At 31.8% G+C, this 13,852-nt stretch overlaps 1 protein-coding gene across 1 annotated transcript; it reads right to left on the reverse strand.

Annotated features, from left to right (window-relative positions):
• Nucleotides 1-3,342: 3,342 nt before the first annotated feature.
• Nucleotides 3,343-12,316, reverse strand: LOC113514572 (uncharacterized). The gene is made up of 4 exons (XM_026898677.3): nt 12,106-12,316; nt 7,470-7,549; nt 4,412-4,614; nt 3,343-3,685 (listed from the first exon to the last, which is right to left on the reverse strand). Exons 1-4 carry the CDS (start codon nt 12,219-12,221, stop codon nt 3,551-3,553), a joined length of 534 nt encoding a protein of 177 aa, XP_026754478.1. The 5' UTR covers nt 12,222-12,316; the 3' UTR covers nt 3,343-3,550.
• Nucleotides 12,317-13,852: the final 1,536 nt, after the last annotated feature.

Genomic DNA, 13,852 nt, shown 5'->3' on the forward strand with positions numbered 1-13,852 from the left:
CATTTATTTATGAATATATAATACATGAATTATTTTCCTTCATGTTATTTTAATATTACATATATAATGTTTGTTTGTAAATTAAATAAAGTAAATTATACAAATATAAATTTAATAGAATTAAGGCCTTATAATACGGTCCAAATAGAAATTATTATTTTCTTATTACAAAGGTTAAATTCGGATTATTTTTATCTGCGAACAAAACATTTATTTATAAGAGCACTTTCAGAAATTATAGTATATATATATATATATATATATATATATATATATATATATATATATATAGCTTTGAAATACTAAAAGAATATTTCAGTATCAAATCTATTCAAAGTTGAATCAACTATGATTGATGCTGGTTCAGTCAATTGTTTAAGATCTATATAACTAAAAATCAATTGCTAAATGCGCATCACTTTAGAACGAATGCATCTATTTGCCTAAACCTTTATTTGTTTTGTTTGTAACTGTTAGGACAAAGAAAAATAAATTTGAAAAATTCTAAGAAAATTTGTGTTAAAAATTCTTCATATAAAGTGAAACAGAAGACAGAAGGAAGATCTTCAAAACAACAGATTTGATAGATTAATACATCCTTACTTAGCCTTAAGTTTAAATATTAATTTTATATTTAAAAATCAAATCTGAACCATTTTTATGATACCTATGATAAAAGTGGCGGGATCTACGGGTGTAATTTGATAATATTTAATAGATCAACTTCCTGATTGATCAAGACCTTTCCATGTTTTGAAGAAAAAGAATTTACTATTTCACTACATTGATTGATTAATTAATTGGAACTTAAAGATGAAGAATCAATAATGTTAGCACAGTGTAAGGAAGTAGTTCTTTATACTGTGATATTAGTAAAAATCCATTTAAATTTAGAATTTTCTGCTGTTCTAAAATAGAAAATCAATCAATCAATCTGGGTCTTCTTGCCCACCTTTAGTAGTGTAGGCGGGTGAGGTAGGGGTATTTCTGGGTTCTTGAGCCGGCATACATAGGTGTCTTCTTTGATGTGGCCTCTTCTTCTTTCTTGTTATATATCTTTTATTTATTATATTATTTATTATATATATTTCTTTTTTTTTAAATAGAAAAAGTATTTCTTATTTCATAGACTGTCAATAGATGGCGTTAGTAGTATCTACAGAGATGTTAAAACTTTGAGTAACTATTATTATGATTTGATTTACTGTATTTTATTTATTGTTTGTGTTTATAGACTTGAGTTCAATATAACAAATACTGTTTTTTTTTTGTTTATTTTATTATATATAAGAAAAGTGTAGGGAGCTGAATAAAAAATAAAATAAATTCCTATCAAAATTAGTTCACAATTATTAAACCACATAATAATATAACCTCACTTTTTCCAAAAAGTAGTCGGTAGGTGGGTTCTATTTTATAACTACTCAGAAGTATCATACAGAATGCTTGTCCTATGACACTGTTTTAGTTTTAAGAGAGTGTGACAATGCAGTTATTAGCCAGGAAGGCTTAATATTTTAATCCTTAGAAATGGTAACTATGTCCGTCGAAATATATTTTGTAATATCTAAAATTAATACAACTCAAGGTTACAGTAACATAAAACCCTCCAAGCGGGTGGGGGGGAGGTATTGTTAGTGATGGACACTGATAATTCCATTGCTAGCAATATATCCAACTAGGTCGACCTCCTCGTGGTTCCCTCTGAAACTATCATGGTTAATTCCTGATGAATTCATCATGATGGGCTAACTGGCCTGTTTTCATCCTTACTCATTTCATCCTTCATTCAATCGTTTGAGTATGATTCACCCATACAACAACATACTTACAAACTTTCACATAGGATATTAACCAATGATAATACTGGACTCAGTTTGTTAATAGATGGCGCTGGGCTATTATTATTCGAATATGTCATATAATTTTTTTGCCTAATTGAATTTTGATTATTATCTTAGTAATATAATAAAATTGTAATTAGATAATGTCAGTACATTGGAGATATTTAAGAAAAAATGATGTTAGAAATGTTAATAGAACTGATAGAAGTTAAAAGAATCACTTTTAGACATTTTGAATCTGTCTGTCTGTCTGTCTGTATGTTTGTTCTGGAATCACGTGAAAAGTACTATACCAAATTAGATGCAGTTTTCATAGTTATATTCCTGATATATAATAAAATTGTAATTAGATAATGTCAGTACATTGGAGACATTTAAGGGAAAATGATGTTAAAAATGTTAATAGCACTGATAGAAGTTAAAAGAATCACTTTTAGACATTTTGAATGTCTGTATGTCTGTATGTTTGTTCTGGAATCACGTGAAAAGTACTATAACAAATTTGATGCAGTTTTCACAGTTATATCTCTGAAGGTGTAACTTAAAGTTTGATGTATGTTTTATATTGAAATGATGTTTATAAATGGACTATTTTATTGGGTTTTCTACTTTTAAAATCTATTCCTACGAAATAGTGGGCAAAAAGCTAATGTAGAATATGTTTATTTTTAGCAGTGGGTTATTACTTTGCCCAGAGCTTCGTTTTGGTCATAAAAAAAAAAAAAAACACATGTTTATCGTACTATATATTACATTTTTAACTTTATTTCGCTTACCAACTAATGATACAGTCTTGATAATACTTAATTTAATCAATAATTTATTATTATAACTAAATAATTTAATATAAATCTAAATGACACAATAAAACCCGTAAAGTTCAATGGGTATAATAATTATTAATATAATAATAATTAATATTATTTATAATATATTTGTACCCTGTGCTATCCCAAACGTGTATATTTGTACAGTTTATTTTCTTTTAAATATTATATAATAATAAAAAAAAAATTAAATGAAATAAATTAATTAACAATTATGTAAAATTTGTACTTTACAACAAACTATGCACCATTAAGTTCAGCTTTTATTCAAATAAAATATTTAATTTTATTAAAGCTTAAAACATTCGTTTAAATCTATAATTATTTTATAAATTAAGATATATCTATCAAACTTAATTTTTATAAAGATCATTGGAAATATATTGTCACGTCCACACATGAATTAAACAGTATAGAAAATATAATATAGTTTTTTTTAACGTTAAAATAATAAATTCTCTTAATATATCTCTGAATATTTTTTAAATTTAAAATATTTTTTATGCAAATTAAAATGGCAAACAAGCTGACGGCCCTGATGGAAGGTAACCGTCGCCTATAGACATGAGCAGTACCATGGACATAACACTGTTATGTCCATGGTACTGCTCATGTCAACAGTGGCAACCGTCGCCTATAGACATAAGCAGTACGATGGACATAACAGAGTATACTGTTTCGCCCATGATACTCCCCATGCTTTGCTATTCCCGAGGACTAAGGTGTTATTCCTCTGTACCCTGTAAATTTAATAATGAGAGATATAAATTATTAATACAAAATATTATATAATTACAAAAATATAACGTTTTCATTTTATGGCATGTGTACCAAAAATACTGTAGTAGTGATGTTGTAACTAAAACTTAGTAAAAATATTTATGAAGCTATCTGAGCTTTGTAGGCTAAGTCGTTTGCATCCTGTGCTATGCTCGAAGATCTCGCGTAGGGGTAAGACCCAGCTGATGCTGTAGGTGATGACCATTGTTGCGGTGATGATTGGAAACCAGCAATCTGTGATTGAAATTTTAACCATTTAATAATATTAAAATTCTTATCCAATTTTTTTTTATACCACTGAGGTGGCAAACAAGCCATGGCCCACCTGATGGTAAGTGGTTACTGTAGCCTATGAACACCTGCAATACCAGAGGTATTACGCGTGCGTTGCCGACCTTGAAGAAACCTCTTTACCCCCCCCCCCCCCCCCCTTTGAAGAATCCCATGCTGTAGTTTCTTGGGAAAATCTCGGAATTGAAGGATGGACAGCAGCGTCTCTCTTAAAACACCACCAAAGGCCTGATTGCGGTTGTTAATCCACTTACCAAGCGTGGCAACTACTGGCAAAACTCTCTTTATGGGGAAGGTCTGTTCAGCAGTGAATAGTTAATGGCTGATATAAAAAAATATGATGAAAAACTAATATATTCCTGTGGGGCGAAAGGGATTGTTAGTAATGGAAACTAAGAATCCCATTCCTAGCAATATACCCAGCCAGGTCGACCTCCACGCAGTTCCCCCTGGAGACTATCATGGATAATTCCATGATAGCCTCCAGATTCCAATAAATAAATTAAATTAAGATGGAATTGTTACACCACCTGCGCTATCGGTATAGTGCAGGTGGTGTAATAATTCCATCTTTACCCATTAAAAAAAAACTCAAAAAAATAGGGGTTAAAAGGTCTCTCTGGATTGCGACACCTATACAAAATCATTAATATGATTTTCCAACGTTACCTTTCCACTAATGTTGTTCAGTCCACCACCGCTGAGCAGTTTCTGAATGCCCAATGCTGCAGCAGCCACGAATGCCAGCTTCGCCATCACCAAAGCCTTGGTGACCAGCAGCGTGAGACCTCCAAACAAGATGCCGAGCACCGCGATTACTTTAACACCAATACCAGCCAGTAGAGGCGTGTACTTTTTGATTTTACCGCGAGCTGAAAAAGATTTTTTTTAAATTATTCTTTTTAATAAAAAAGTCGTAACAGTCATACATTTTTTCAGTTTTTTTTTATGGTGTAGTATAATTATGATAACAAGTATCATAGTAACAGTGCTAAAATTTGGTTGTTGAAAATAAATATTTTTTTATTTTTTTTTTTTTTATCATTAACGAGTGAATATATGAAATCCCTACTATAAAATTCAAATCATCTTATGTACTGCTTCATTTGGCTGAACGAATTTGAAAAAAAAATAAAATTAAGTACTCCTAGCTAACAATCATCATCATCATCTTTCTACCCTTATCCCAATTATTATTTGGGATCGGCGTAATGTTTTCCTCTTCCATTCTTTTCTATTCCCAGTCATTTCCGCATTCACTCCCATTCTGGCCATATCGTCTTTCACACAATCCATCCATGTCTTTTTAGGTCTTCCTCTGCTCTTATAGCCATCTACATTCATTCTTAATACTTTTTTTATCATATCATCATCATTAAATTATCATCATTATAATCATCTCTACCACAGTTCACTCCTGGACATGGGCCTCTTTCAAGGCACATAATTGGGCACAATAATCGGTTCTTCGATTCCATTATTAACCGGCCATATTACATACGTTGTCGATGCAAGCAGCCGTAGGTTGTCCCAACGCTTGCGAATTCACGATTAATTTACTATTGCCAGAACAACTTGTAAAATATGGGGAAGTTATTAGGAAAACTATTGGGCTGTGGCAATGACATGAAACGTGCAACCAATAATATTTATGATTGATCGATCGAGTGTTACGCTGTGCATTCTCACGTAATCGGTCATTGAACTTATCCGAATTGACATTCAATAGTTTCATAATATTGTTCCAATATCAATGACCTTAGTTTCTTTAATATCCACAGGTAATATTGTAATTATTTTGTGGCAAGTATTCTCTATCACTATTGCTATGTGGTTTCGGTATAGAATGGATCACCCCTTCCTTTCCCGTGGGTGTCGTAAGAGGCGACTAATGGAACTTAATAGTCGAGGGATGGGCAGCAGCTGCTGCTAACACCACCAAAAACTAACTGCGGTTGTTAACCCGCCTGCTAAACGTGGCAACTACTGCCGACCTCCCCCCCCCTCTTCATGTTCAACAGTGGACAGTTAATGGCCTATATGATGATGATAATCTCTATCACTAAATAGACTTCGTACTTTATTTATATGCAGGGATACCTCTGTTTCATTTTTTGTCATGAAGCAGCTATAAAGCATTGTTATGCTTCGATTTAAAGAGTAGAAATGGTAGGAAAATCACAAGATATGGAGTCCATAGAAATGATAATGCTATGGTGCTATGGGTAGAGTGTGATACCCACCATAGACATTGTACTGGACTGTACATGTCTATAGATGGCGGTTACCAATATCTATCGGATAAACAGTCGGTTTATACTCTATTCTGTTACATAAAAAAAAAATAGAAATAACTTATAGCTATAATTTATAAAAAAAAAAAATCATGACGATTGGTTGGAACGTTTAAATGAAGGCGGCAAGAACTGCCGAAAAAAAAAACATTTTTGCATTTATTAGTAAGTAGAATGTATTTTTTTGTTTTGGAAGTAGTAAGAAAAATCTATTCTATTTTTAAATAAAAAAAAAATATAGAGGTATGTTATAGTGACATTTTAGAATGGTACCTAGTAACCCGCTATGAGAATATCTCGTTCGCATTCTGTGAGTGACCGCGGCGGCCTTGACCGAGCGGTTACGTTCTCCCACGTAATGGGTCGTTGACCCGCCTTTCATTTTATTATGCACAGCTGTTTTGCAGCTATGACTCAGAATTCAACATATTTCTTACCTCTTGTTTTTTAATATATTCTTTATATGTTCCTTAGAAATACAATAAAATAAAATATCTAGCGAGATGTTTAGAAATATCTGGGGAGATGGAGGCCTCCCCTTTGTCCAATTGTGGGACACTTAAAAGTAAGCTATTAATTTTTTAACTGTAAATTTTAAAAAGATTGAATTTGATTTTGAAAATAGTTTAACATGAAAAAGTTTCAATCGTAAACAACAAAAAATAACAAAACATTTTGTTGTTATTAATATAACAATCTAATGATAGAAAATATTTGAATTTAGAACTCTGAATCATTTTACATTCAAATCATAATTTTTGTTATGGACTTTGTTTTTGGACAAGGTTTTTGTTATGGACTTCACAAAATGAGGGGTTCTCGATTCGTTTGTATTTTTGTAATTATTAACTCATTACTCCTACATTTGTATAACAATTAGGAAAAGTATTTTTTTATCTCAAAAGATATAATTTGAGACTGATTTCGTAGAAATTTTATCAAAATCGGTTTATTAGTTTAGTTTTAAATCCAAAGAATTGGTTTGGTCATAATTGAAGTGGGCGTTTTTGTAAAATAAAGCCTTCAGTTTTTTGATATAAAAAAAACTGTGTTCTACAAAAAAAAACTTCAACTGTTGCAAATCTAGTTATTTTGAGTTAAAAAGTAAACTACTAAACCGATTTTGATAAAATTTCTATGGGACTAATCTGTAAGTGTATACTTTCAGATAAAACGAGATTTTTCTAAATCAGTTTATAACCGACAGAGTCATAAGGTAACAAACATAAACAAATACAAGCGAACTAAGAACATCATTATTTTTTTAAGTCGGTTGATTGAGGAACGCATTATAAATAATGTTTTTGTCATTTTATGTCTATATTTTTATTCTATTTAATATGCAATTTTTTTTTATTTCATTTTATTCTATAAAGAATATTCTGTATTAAAAAAATCATTATTATTTTTCATAAGAATAGTGAGTAACTCACCTTCTTCAAAAGTTCTAGCTGCCTCCCTCAGTTCTCCAGGTTCAAATTTGACATTTAATTTATCTTCACCGGACGGATCTCTGAGAACAAAAGCACACAAGTATTTAACATATATTCGAGATATAAACACTTCACTAATGCGAGCTTACTTTTACTAATTTATCTGAATTTTCTACTTTTATACGTATTATGTATCTTGCCGCTCAAAAATTATGATGATTAAGAACTGAGATTTATTCCTTATTGATTTTCGATTCTTAAAATTAAATACACAGACCTTTGATACTTCATTTTTGTACTTTAATTTGCTGGTGTTTTCATTTTTGGTAACTTAAATCCTATTTTTAGAGCGAACTTCATGTGTCAAGGAAGTATGAATATAATGTGTTTCTAATATTATTTATTTTTAAAATATTATAAAAAAATATCTAAGTAATCAAAGCACAGTACACTAGTGCAAGCTAAGGAGGATTCAAAATGAAATACTATATCAAGCCGTCTGGCCAGGGTAGTATTGATGGAATAATATCCTCATCTTATGTGAAAGTCTGGGGAGAAATTTGATCCCAGCTAATCGGTTGTAATCATTACGACAAGTCATTAATAAGCATAAGTTGACGTTAATAAAATTATATCGTATCCTTTGTGTTAGTTTTACGTAGAAATTCTTTTGTTTAATTATAATATCCAGTGAAAGTAATTAATAGCTTTTAATGTGAATAGTCTTATATGTAAGACTAGCCTTATATGTAAGACTAGTAAGTAGCATTAAGTTATTAAGTAACTGTTTTAGAAATTACAAGTTGATACAAGCCGCTTTGTGGCTTGCGTATTGTCATTTTAATTAGCTCATTTAAGGATATTAATTTATATTCATTCATTTATGTCAGCTGTTAACTATCCACAGCTGAACATAGGCCTTCCGTATAAGAAGAGTTTTTGTCAGTAGGTGTCATGTTGGGCAGTCGAGTTGCCAAGCACAGTTCGGCTTTGAAGATGTTTTAAGAGGGACATTGCTATCCATTCCTTGACCATTAAGTTCCCTTAGTAGACTCTTACGACACCCACGTAAAGGAAGAAGTGGCTCATTCTATGGTGGGAGTACACAGCAAGGATAATATAATATTATTGATAGACTAATATAAAAAAATAGTCTGTCTTTCTCTATTCAAAATGTTACGTGTATACTCAATTTCAAAATGGCTGATCAAATTATTTAAGACGCCTGTCAACAAATTATTTTCTGATTTTTTAAATATTAAAATCGTATGTTCAATTCCAAACTAGATTATAGTAACTGAATCTAGAAAGACGGAAACTGGCATATGTAGCGAAGCAAGAGATGTATGTAAAGATAAAGGACTTTGACTCTGTCCACCTAGTAAGAAACGTGGTGAATATGAATAATTTAATATAACCAATGGAGAAGATAAGTTCATATGTTCTCGTATTTTCAAAAACTGATAACCGATGGAGAAGAAATATTCTTAATATTTATTATTCTTTATTCAAATTCGACCATTATTATGTGGTGTCAGAGCCGTTTTTTGTATAAGTCCATTAAGAATACGTATTTTCTAAGACAAACATGAAATTATTGAAATGATGATGACTCAATAAATGGAAAAATATCCTAAAGGAAAAGTACTCGATAATATCACCTTGTTGTGTAACAATATTTATTGTGAACCGTACTTACACTGCGTAAAAAAACTTCAATATGTGGAATTAACTAGTGCGTCAAATTGCGGAAAATAACCAAAGTGGCTGTTTGTTAAAATGACTAGTTTGACTTCTCATAAATTGTACTCATGATAAAAAAAAAAAAAGAAAACTTTAATTCGATTTATACGGCTTGAAATCGAAATTAATATTTGTTGTCTCAATGAAAGTAAACATTTCGAAAAAAAAAAACAAAAACTTTGAGCCTCATCATTAAAACGGCTCATCCAACTATTAAGAATGTATGAAAAATATGGGAAGCTCTCTTTGTCGTTTTTTGACTCATGTCATGTTCAGTACTACTAGTAAAATATTTGTTTAATAAGATAATATAGATTTTGATTACATCCAATTTTTATCATTATATCAGCCGTTATCTGTCCACTGCTGGACATAGGTCTCCCCAATAAGAGGGGATTAAGAGGTGGGTTGGTGACCGCAGTTAGGCTTTCATGATGTTTTAAGAGGGATGTTGTCGCCCATCCCTCGACTATTGCATCCTAAATATATGCTTAAATAATTCAAAAGTACATCTATACAACGAACGTAATAATCAAGCATGTAGTCGGCTTGATGATACATAATAAAACCTTTGAAGGCTTACAATACCAAATGCATAATACACACTAATTAAATTATAGATGGATGATCTTAACTTCTAGTACATAAAAAGGATGTATTATTTTTAATGGGTGATAATGGTAACCCCGCCCGCGCTAACGGTATACACCGGCGGGGCACCAGTGAAGGATGATAGGTGAGGATGAAGCAGGTCAGTTAGCCCTTCGTGATGAATTCAATAAGAATTATTCACAATGGTGCCCCGTCGGGGAACCAGCGCGTGGATTGCCATTCCATTACCTAATAAAAAAATTACACACAATATCTTGTAGATGTCTGACTTAACTTCTAACAATCCCTTTAAAGAGGATGTATTGGAAATAAGAATCAGAACTTTAGAGAAATCTTATTGTCCACAATAGTTATGTACTTATTGCAGTTTCTCAAAGGACAAAGGGCTACAACTGAAGCTACAAAAACAAGTAAACAACGCTTTCTCAATTTTGAAAGTGAAATACAAACAATAGAATCACATTTTCCACTAATTCACCTTGTCGAGGTGACGTGTAGCATATTTGTTTCGCTCACTTGCTTTAGTGATTTGAAATATGTAAACAGGCATCCTACTTATAAAGCTGTTACCTAAACATTATATGGCCATTAAAAGACTGCACGATATATAAATAATAGCTGTACAGTTTATTTTCCAAATGGTGCTATTAGTTATTTGGAAAACAGCGCTACAGCGCTTGTGTGTGTAACAATAAGTTCCATTACATGAGAATTTGGACTATAAAGACTGTTTTGATGAGTGATAATGGAATAGTAATCCTGCTTGCATTATTACTATATGCTACTAGAGTACTAGTGAAGGATGATAGGCGAGGATGAATGTGGGTCAGTTGGCCCATCGTGACTAGCATCCTTTAACTGTCCATTGCAGAACACAGGCCTTCCTCTATTGGAGGGGTTTGTCAATAGTTGCTACGCTTGGCAGACGGATTGGCAACTGAAATTATGCTTTGATGGTGTTTTAAGAGGGACGCTGCTGCCTATCCCTTGACCATTTTAGTCACCTCTTATGATATCCACGGGAAAAGAAGGGGTGGTCCATTCTATGTCTAGTATAAGCTGATAAGGCATATCGCTAGCAATGGAGCTTTTAAATCCACATTACTAACAATCTATTTCGTCCCATAGACTGTTTATTGACTTGTTCCCTTCATCATGCCATTATTATATTATATTAGCTTATTAACGTCCCACTTTTGGACATAAATTTGTTCCAATAAGAAGAATATATGACCTACTAATATAACATTTGTCTGATAATTTCGGATAATTTTCTTAGTAATATCAGGGTATAACCTTTTTCCTGGAGGGGATGGAATTATCAGTAATGGGGATCAGTAACGCCATTACAAGAAAAATACTCTATCAGATCGAACTCCATGTGGTCCCTCTTAGGGATTATCACAGTTAATTCCTAGTCAACTGGCCACGACGTGTCAACTGACCTAACTTCATGCTCATCTATCTTTAATCACTGGTGCTCCTTCAGCTTATACAGATAGCATATTCGTGTTTAAACCGTGAAGCAGTTGTGTTTGTATGGCTGTGTTTCGGTTTGAAGGGTGCGATATGGCGTGAATTTACAGGATACAAAAAAAATCTGAGTCCTCAAGAATGGCAACGCATTGGAGATTATCACAGTATACTCTGTTATGTGAATTAGGTACGATGTGTCAATGTCTCTAGGTGACGGTTACCACTTTCCATCTATCATTACGTCACTTGTTTGCTCTTTCAGCTTATAAAAAAAGCACAGTACCATTCATTAAATAAATGCTTTGTTCTCTTAGCTAACACTTATGACGTTCAAATGAAGGAGTGACAACTGGCTATAAATTGTATTCATATTCTACCATCACACACACATCATCATACGTTAAGACTCTTAAATGATAACAAACATTTATCACTTATAATAAATAGACTGTACTTTTTTTTTATTGAAAAGTCTTTTCATAATTATCATTAGATATAAAATAATTGATAATCAAAACAATAAACCAATCACAAATTTTAACACTTGCAGTGTGACTCGGATTACTCCAAGTAAATAATTATTTTCTACTATGGCCCACAAAATATATATATATCATCGTTAATTTATTAAAAAGTACATAAAATCGTAAATTTATTTCAGCTATTAATTGTCCACTGTTGGACATAGGCTTCCCTTAAAGACTGGTGTAAGAAGAAATCGTAAATTGATAATTTTTTTTTATTTGTTAAAAGATTATTCTAATATTGTCAGGTCTAGATATTATATAACATCAAATAAACTCACCTTTCTATAGCAACCCCAGAGAATAACTCTATCCTTCCATCATCTTCGCTTGTTGTACCTGGAGCTGCTCTGCAGGCCACAACGGCGACTACCAAAACTACACACAACACTCTCATTTCGATATAAAATTTTCTAAATTTGAAAATTTAAATATGATAATATAAAAAGATAACTTTTAAAAGTGGAATTCGAAGAGTTCCTTCTGGTTCGGTTGTCGAGGATCAAGTGAGAAGCGGTAGGGACTTGTATGCTTTTATATTGGGCGAGGAAAGATGAGTGTTTTGTAACTCAAGCAAAGGTTCTACGGACTCGGTTCCGTGAAGTGTGAAATGCAAAAGGTTTTGATATTTGAATAACATTCGTATATCAAATTGATGTCTATATTTTTCAATAATAATTATTAAGTAATTTTTATGAAAATTAATATGTAACGATTGATATCATTCGATTTGGTTATGAAGTCTTTGACAATTAATTTTTATGTAATATTTATAATTACTATTAACAAGGGCTTTTTTAGATAAGAAAAATCCGACTAATATTGAAAGTTTGTAAAATAGTTTGAATTTTTAAATATTTATTGTTTAAACACCCTTAAACCGATAAACGTATTTGAATGATATTTAGTACACGAATTGGTTATAACTTACATATAAATGATATATACTCTTGCAGGTAAAGCCATGGGGAACAATTAGAGGTTTTTTTTTATATAAGACAAGTTATTATATAAAATGAAACATTTTTTTATATGCATTGGATTTAGAAATTTAAACAATTTTATTACTGTCAACATATAGAGTTAAATAAAGAAATTAAATAACAATTCAATCTACGTTCAAGTATCAAGATCACTTGATTGTAGTATTGAACTCAAATATTCATTCATACGGTTAGATGCGCGGGCGCAGTTCTATCTATAGGCATTCTACAACAAAGAGTTGTGTTGACAATTGCTGAAGTTATGTTCCACGCAATACATACAAAAATAACTTTTATTATAATATTCATAAAATACTAGTGTTTATTTGGGACATTGTTTACGTAAGTGGGATATACTTATTGACCGATATAAATAGTAGGTACATATACCAAATTTCATGATAATCGGTTACATTATTTAGACATTAAAAAGTAACAACAAACATACAAATTCTCTTTCTTATTATAAAATTATGGAATTATTGCCATTATAGTAGAATATCATTCGTATAATTAAAACGTTTAAAAAAAAACTGTAGCTCATAAGAAATAAAGAGGAGTTAATCTGAGAGTTAATACTTTTTTTTATACAACTTATTCTAAGTTGTATAAAAAAAAAAAACTTAAAATTGAAAACAAGCTGACGGCCCACCTGATGGAAAGTGGTAACCGTCACCTATAGACATGAGCAATACCATGGACATAACAAAGTATACTGTTTCGCCCATGATACCCCCCATGCGTTGCCATTCCCGTGGACTCAGATGTTATTCCTCTGTACCCAGTAAATTTACGCCAAACGCACAATTAACATTTTCTTTTCTGTAATTTTATGTAGACGTTGATTGTCGTGAAGTCTAGGCAAAGATTAAGCCATTTCTTCCATTCCCGGGGATGTCATAAGAGGTAAGGGAACTTAATAGTCGGGGATGGGCAACAGCGTCCCTCTTAAAACGTCACCAAAACCTAACTGCGGTTGCCAAATCGCCTGTCAAGCGTGGCAACTATTGGCAAAACGCTTCAATAAGGGAAAGCCTATGTTCAG

The sequence above is a fragment of the Galleria mellonella genome, unplaced genomic scaffold (assembly GCF_026898425.1).
Source record: "Galleria mellonella isolate WM207_F2 unplaced genomic scaffold, CSIRO_AGI_GalMel_v1 utg35, whole genome shotgun sequence".
Taxonomy (NCBI): domain Eukaryota; kingdom Metazoa; phylum Arthropoda; class Insecta; order Lepidoptera; family Pyralidae; genus Galleria; species Galleria mellonella.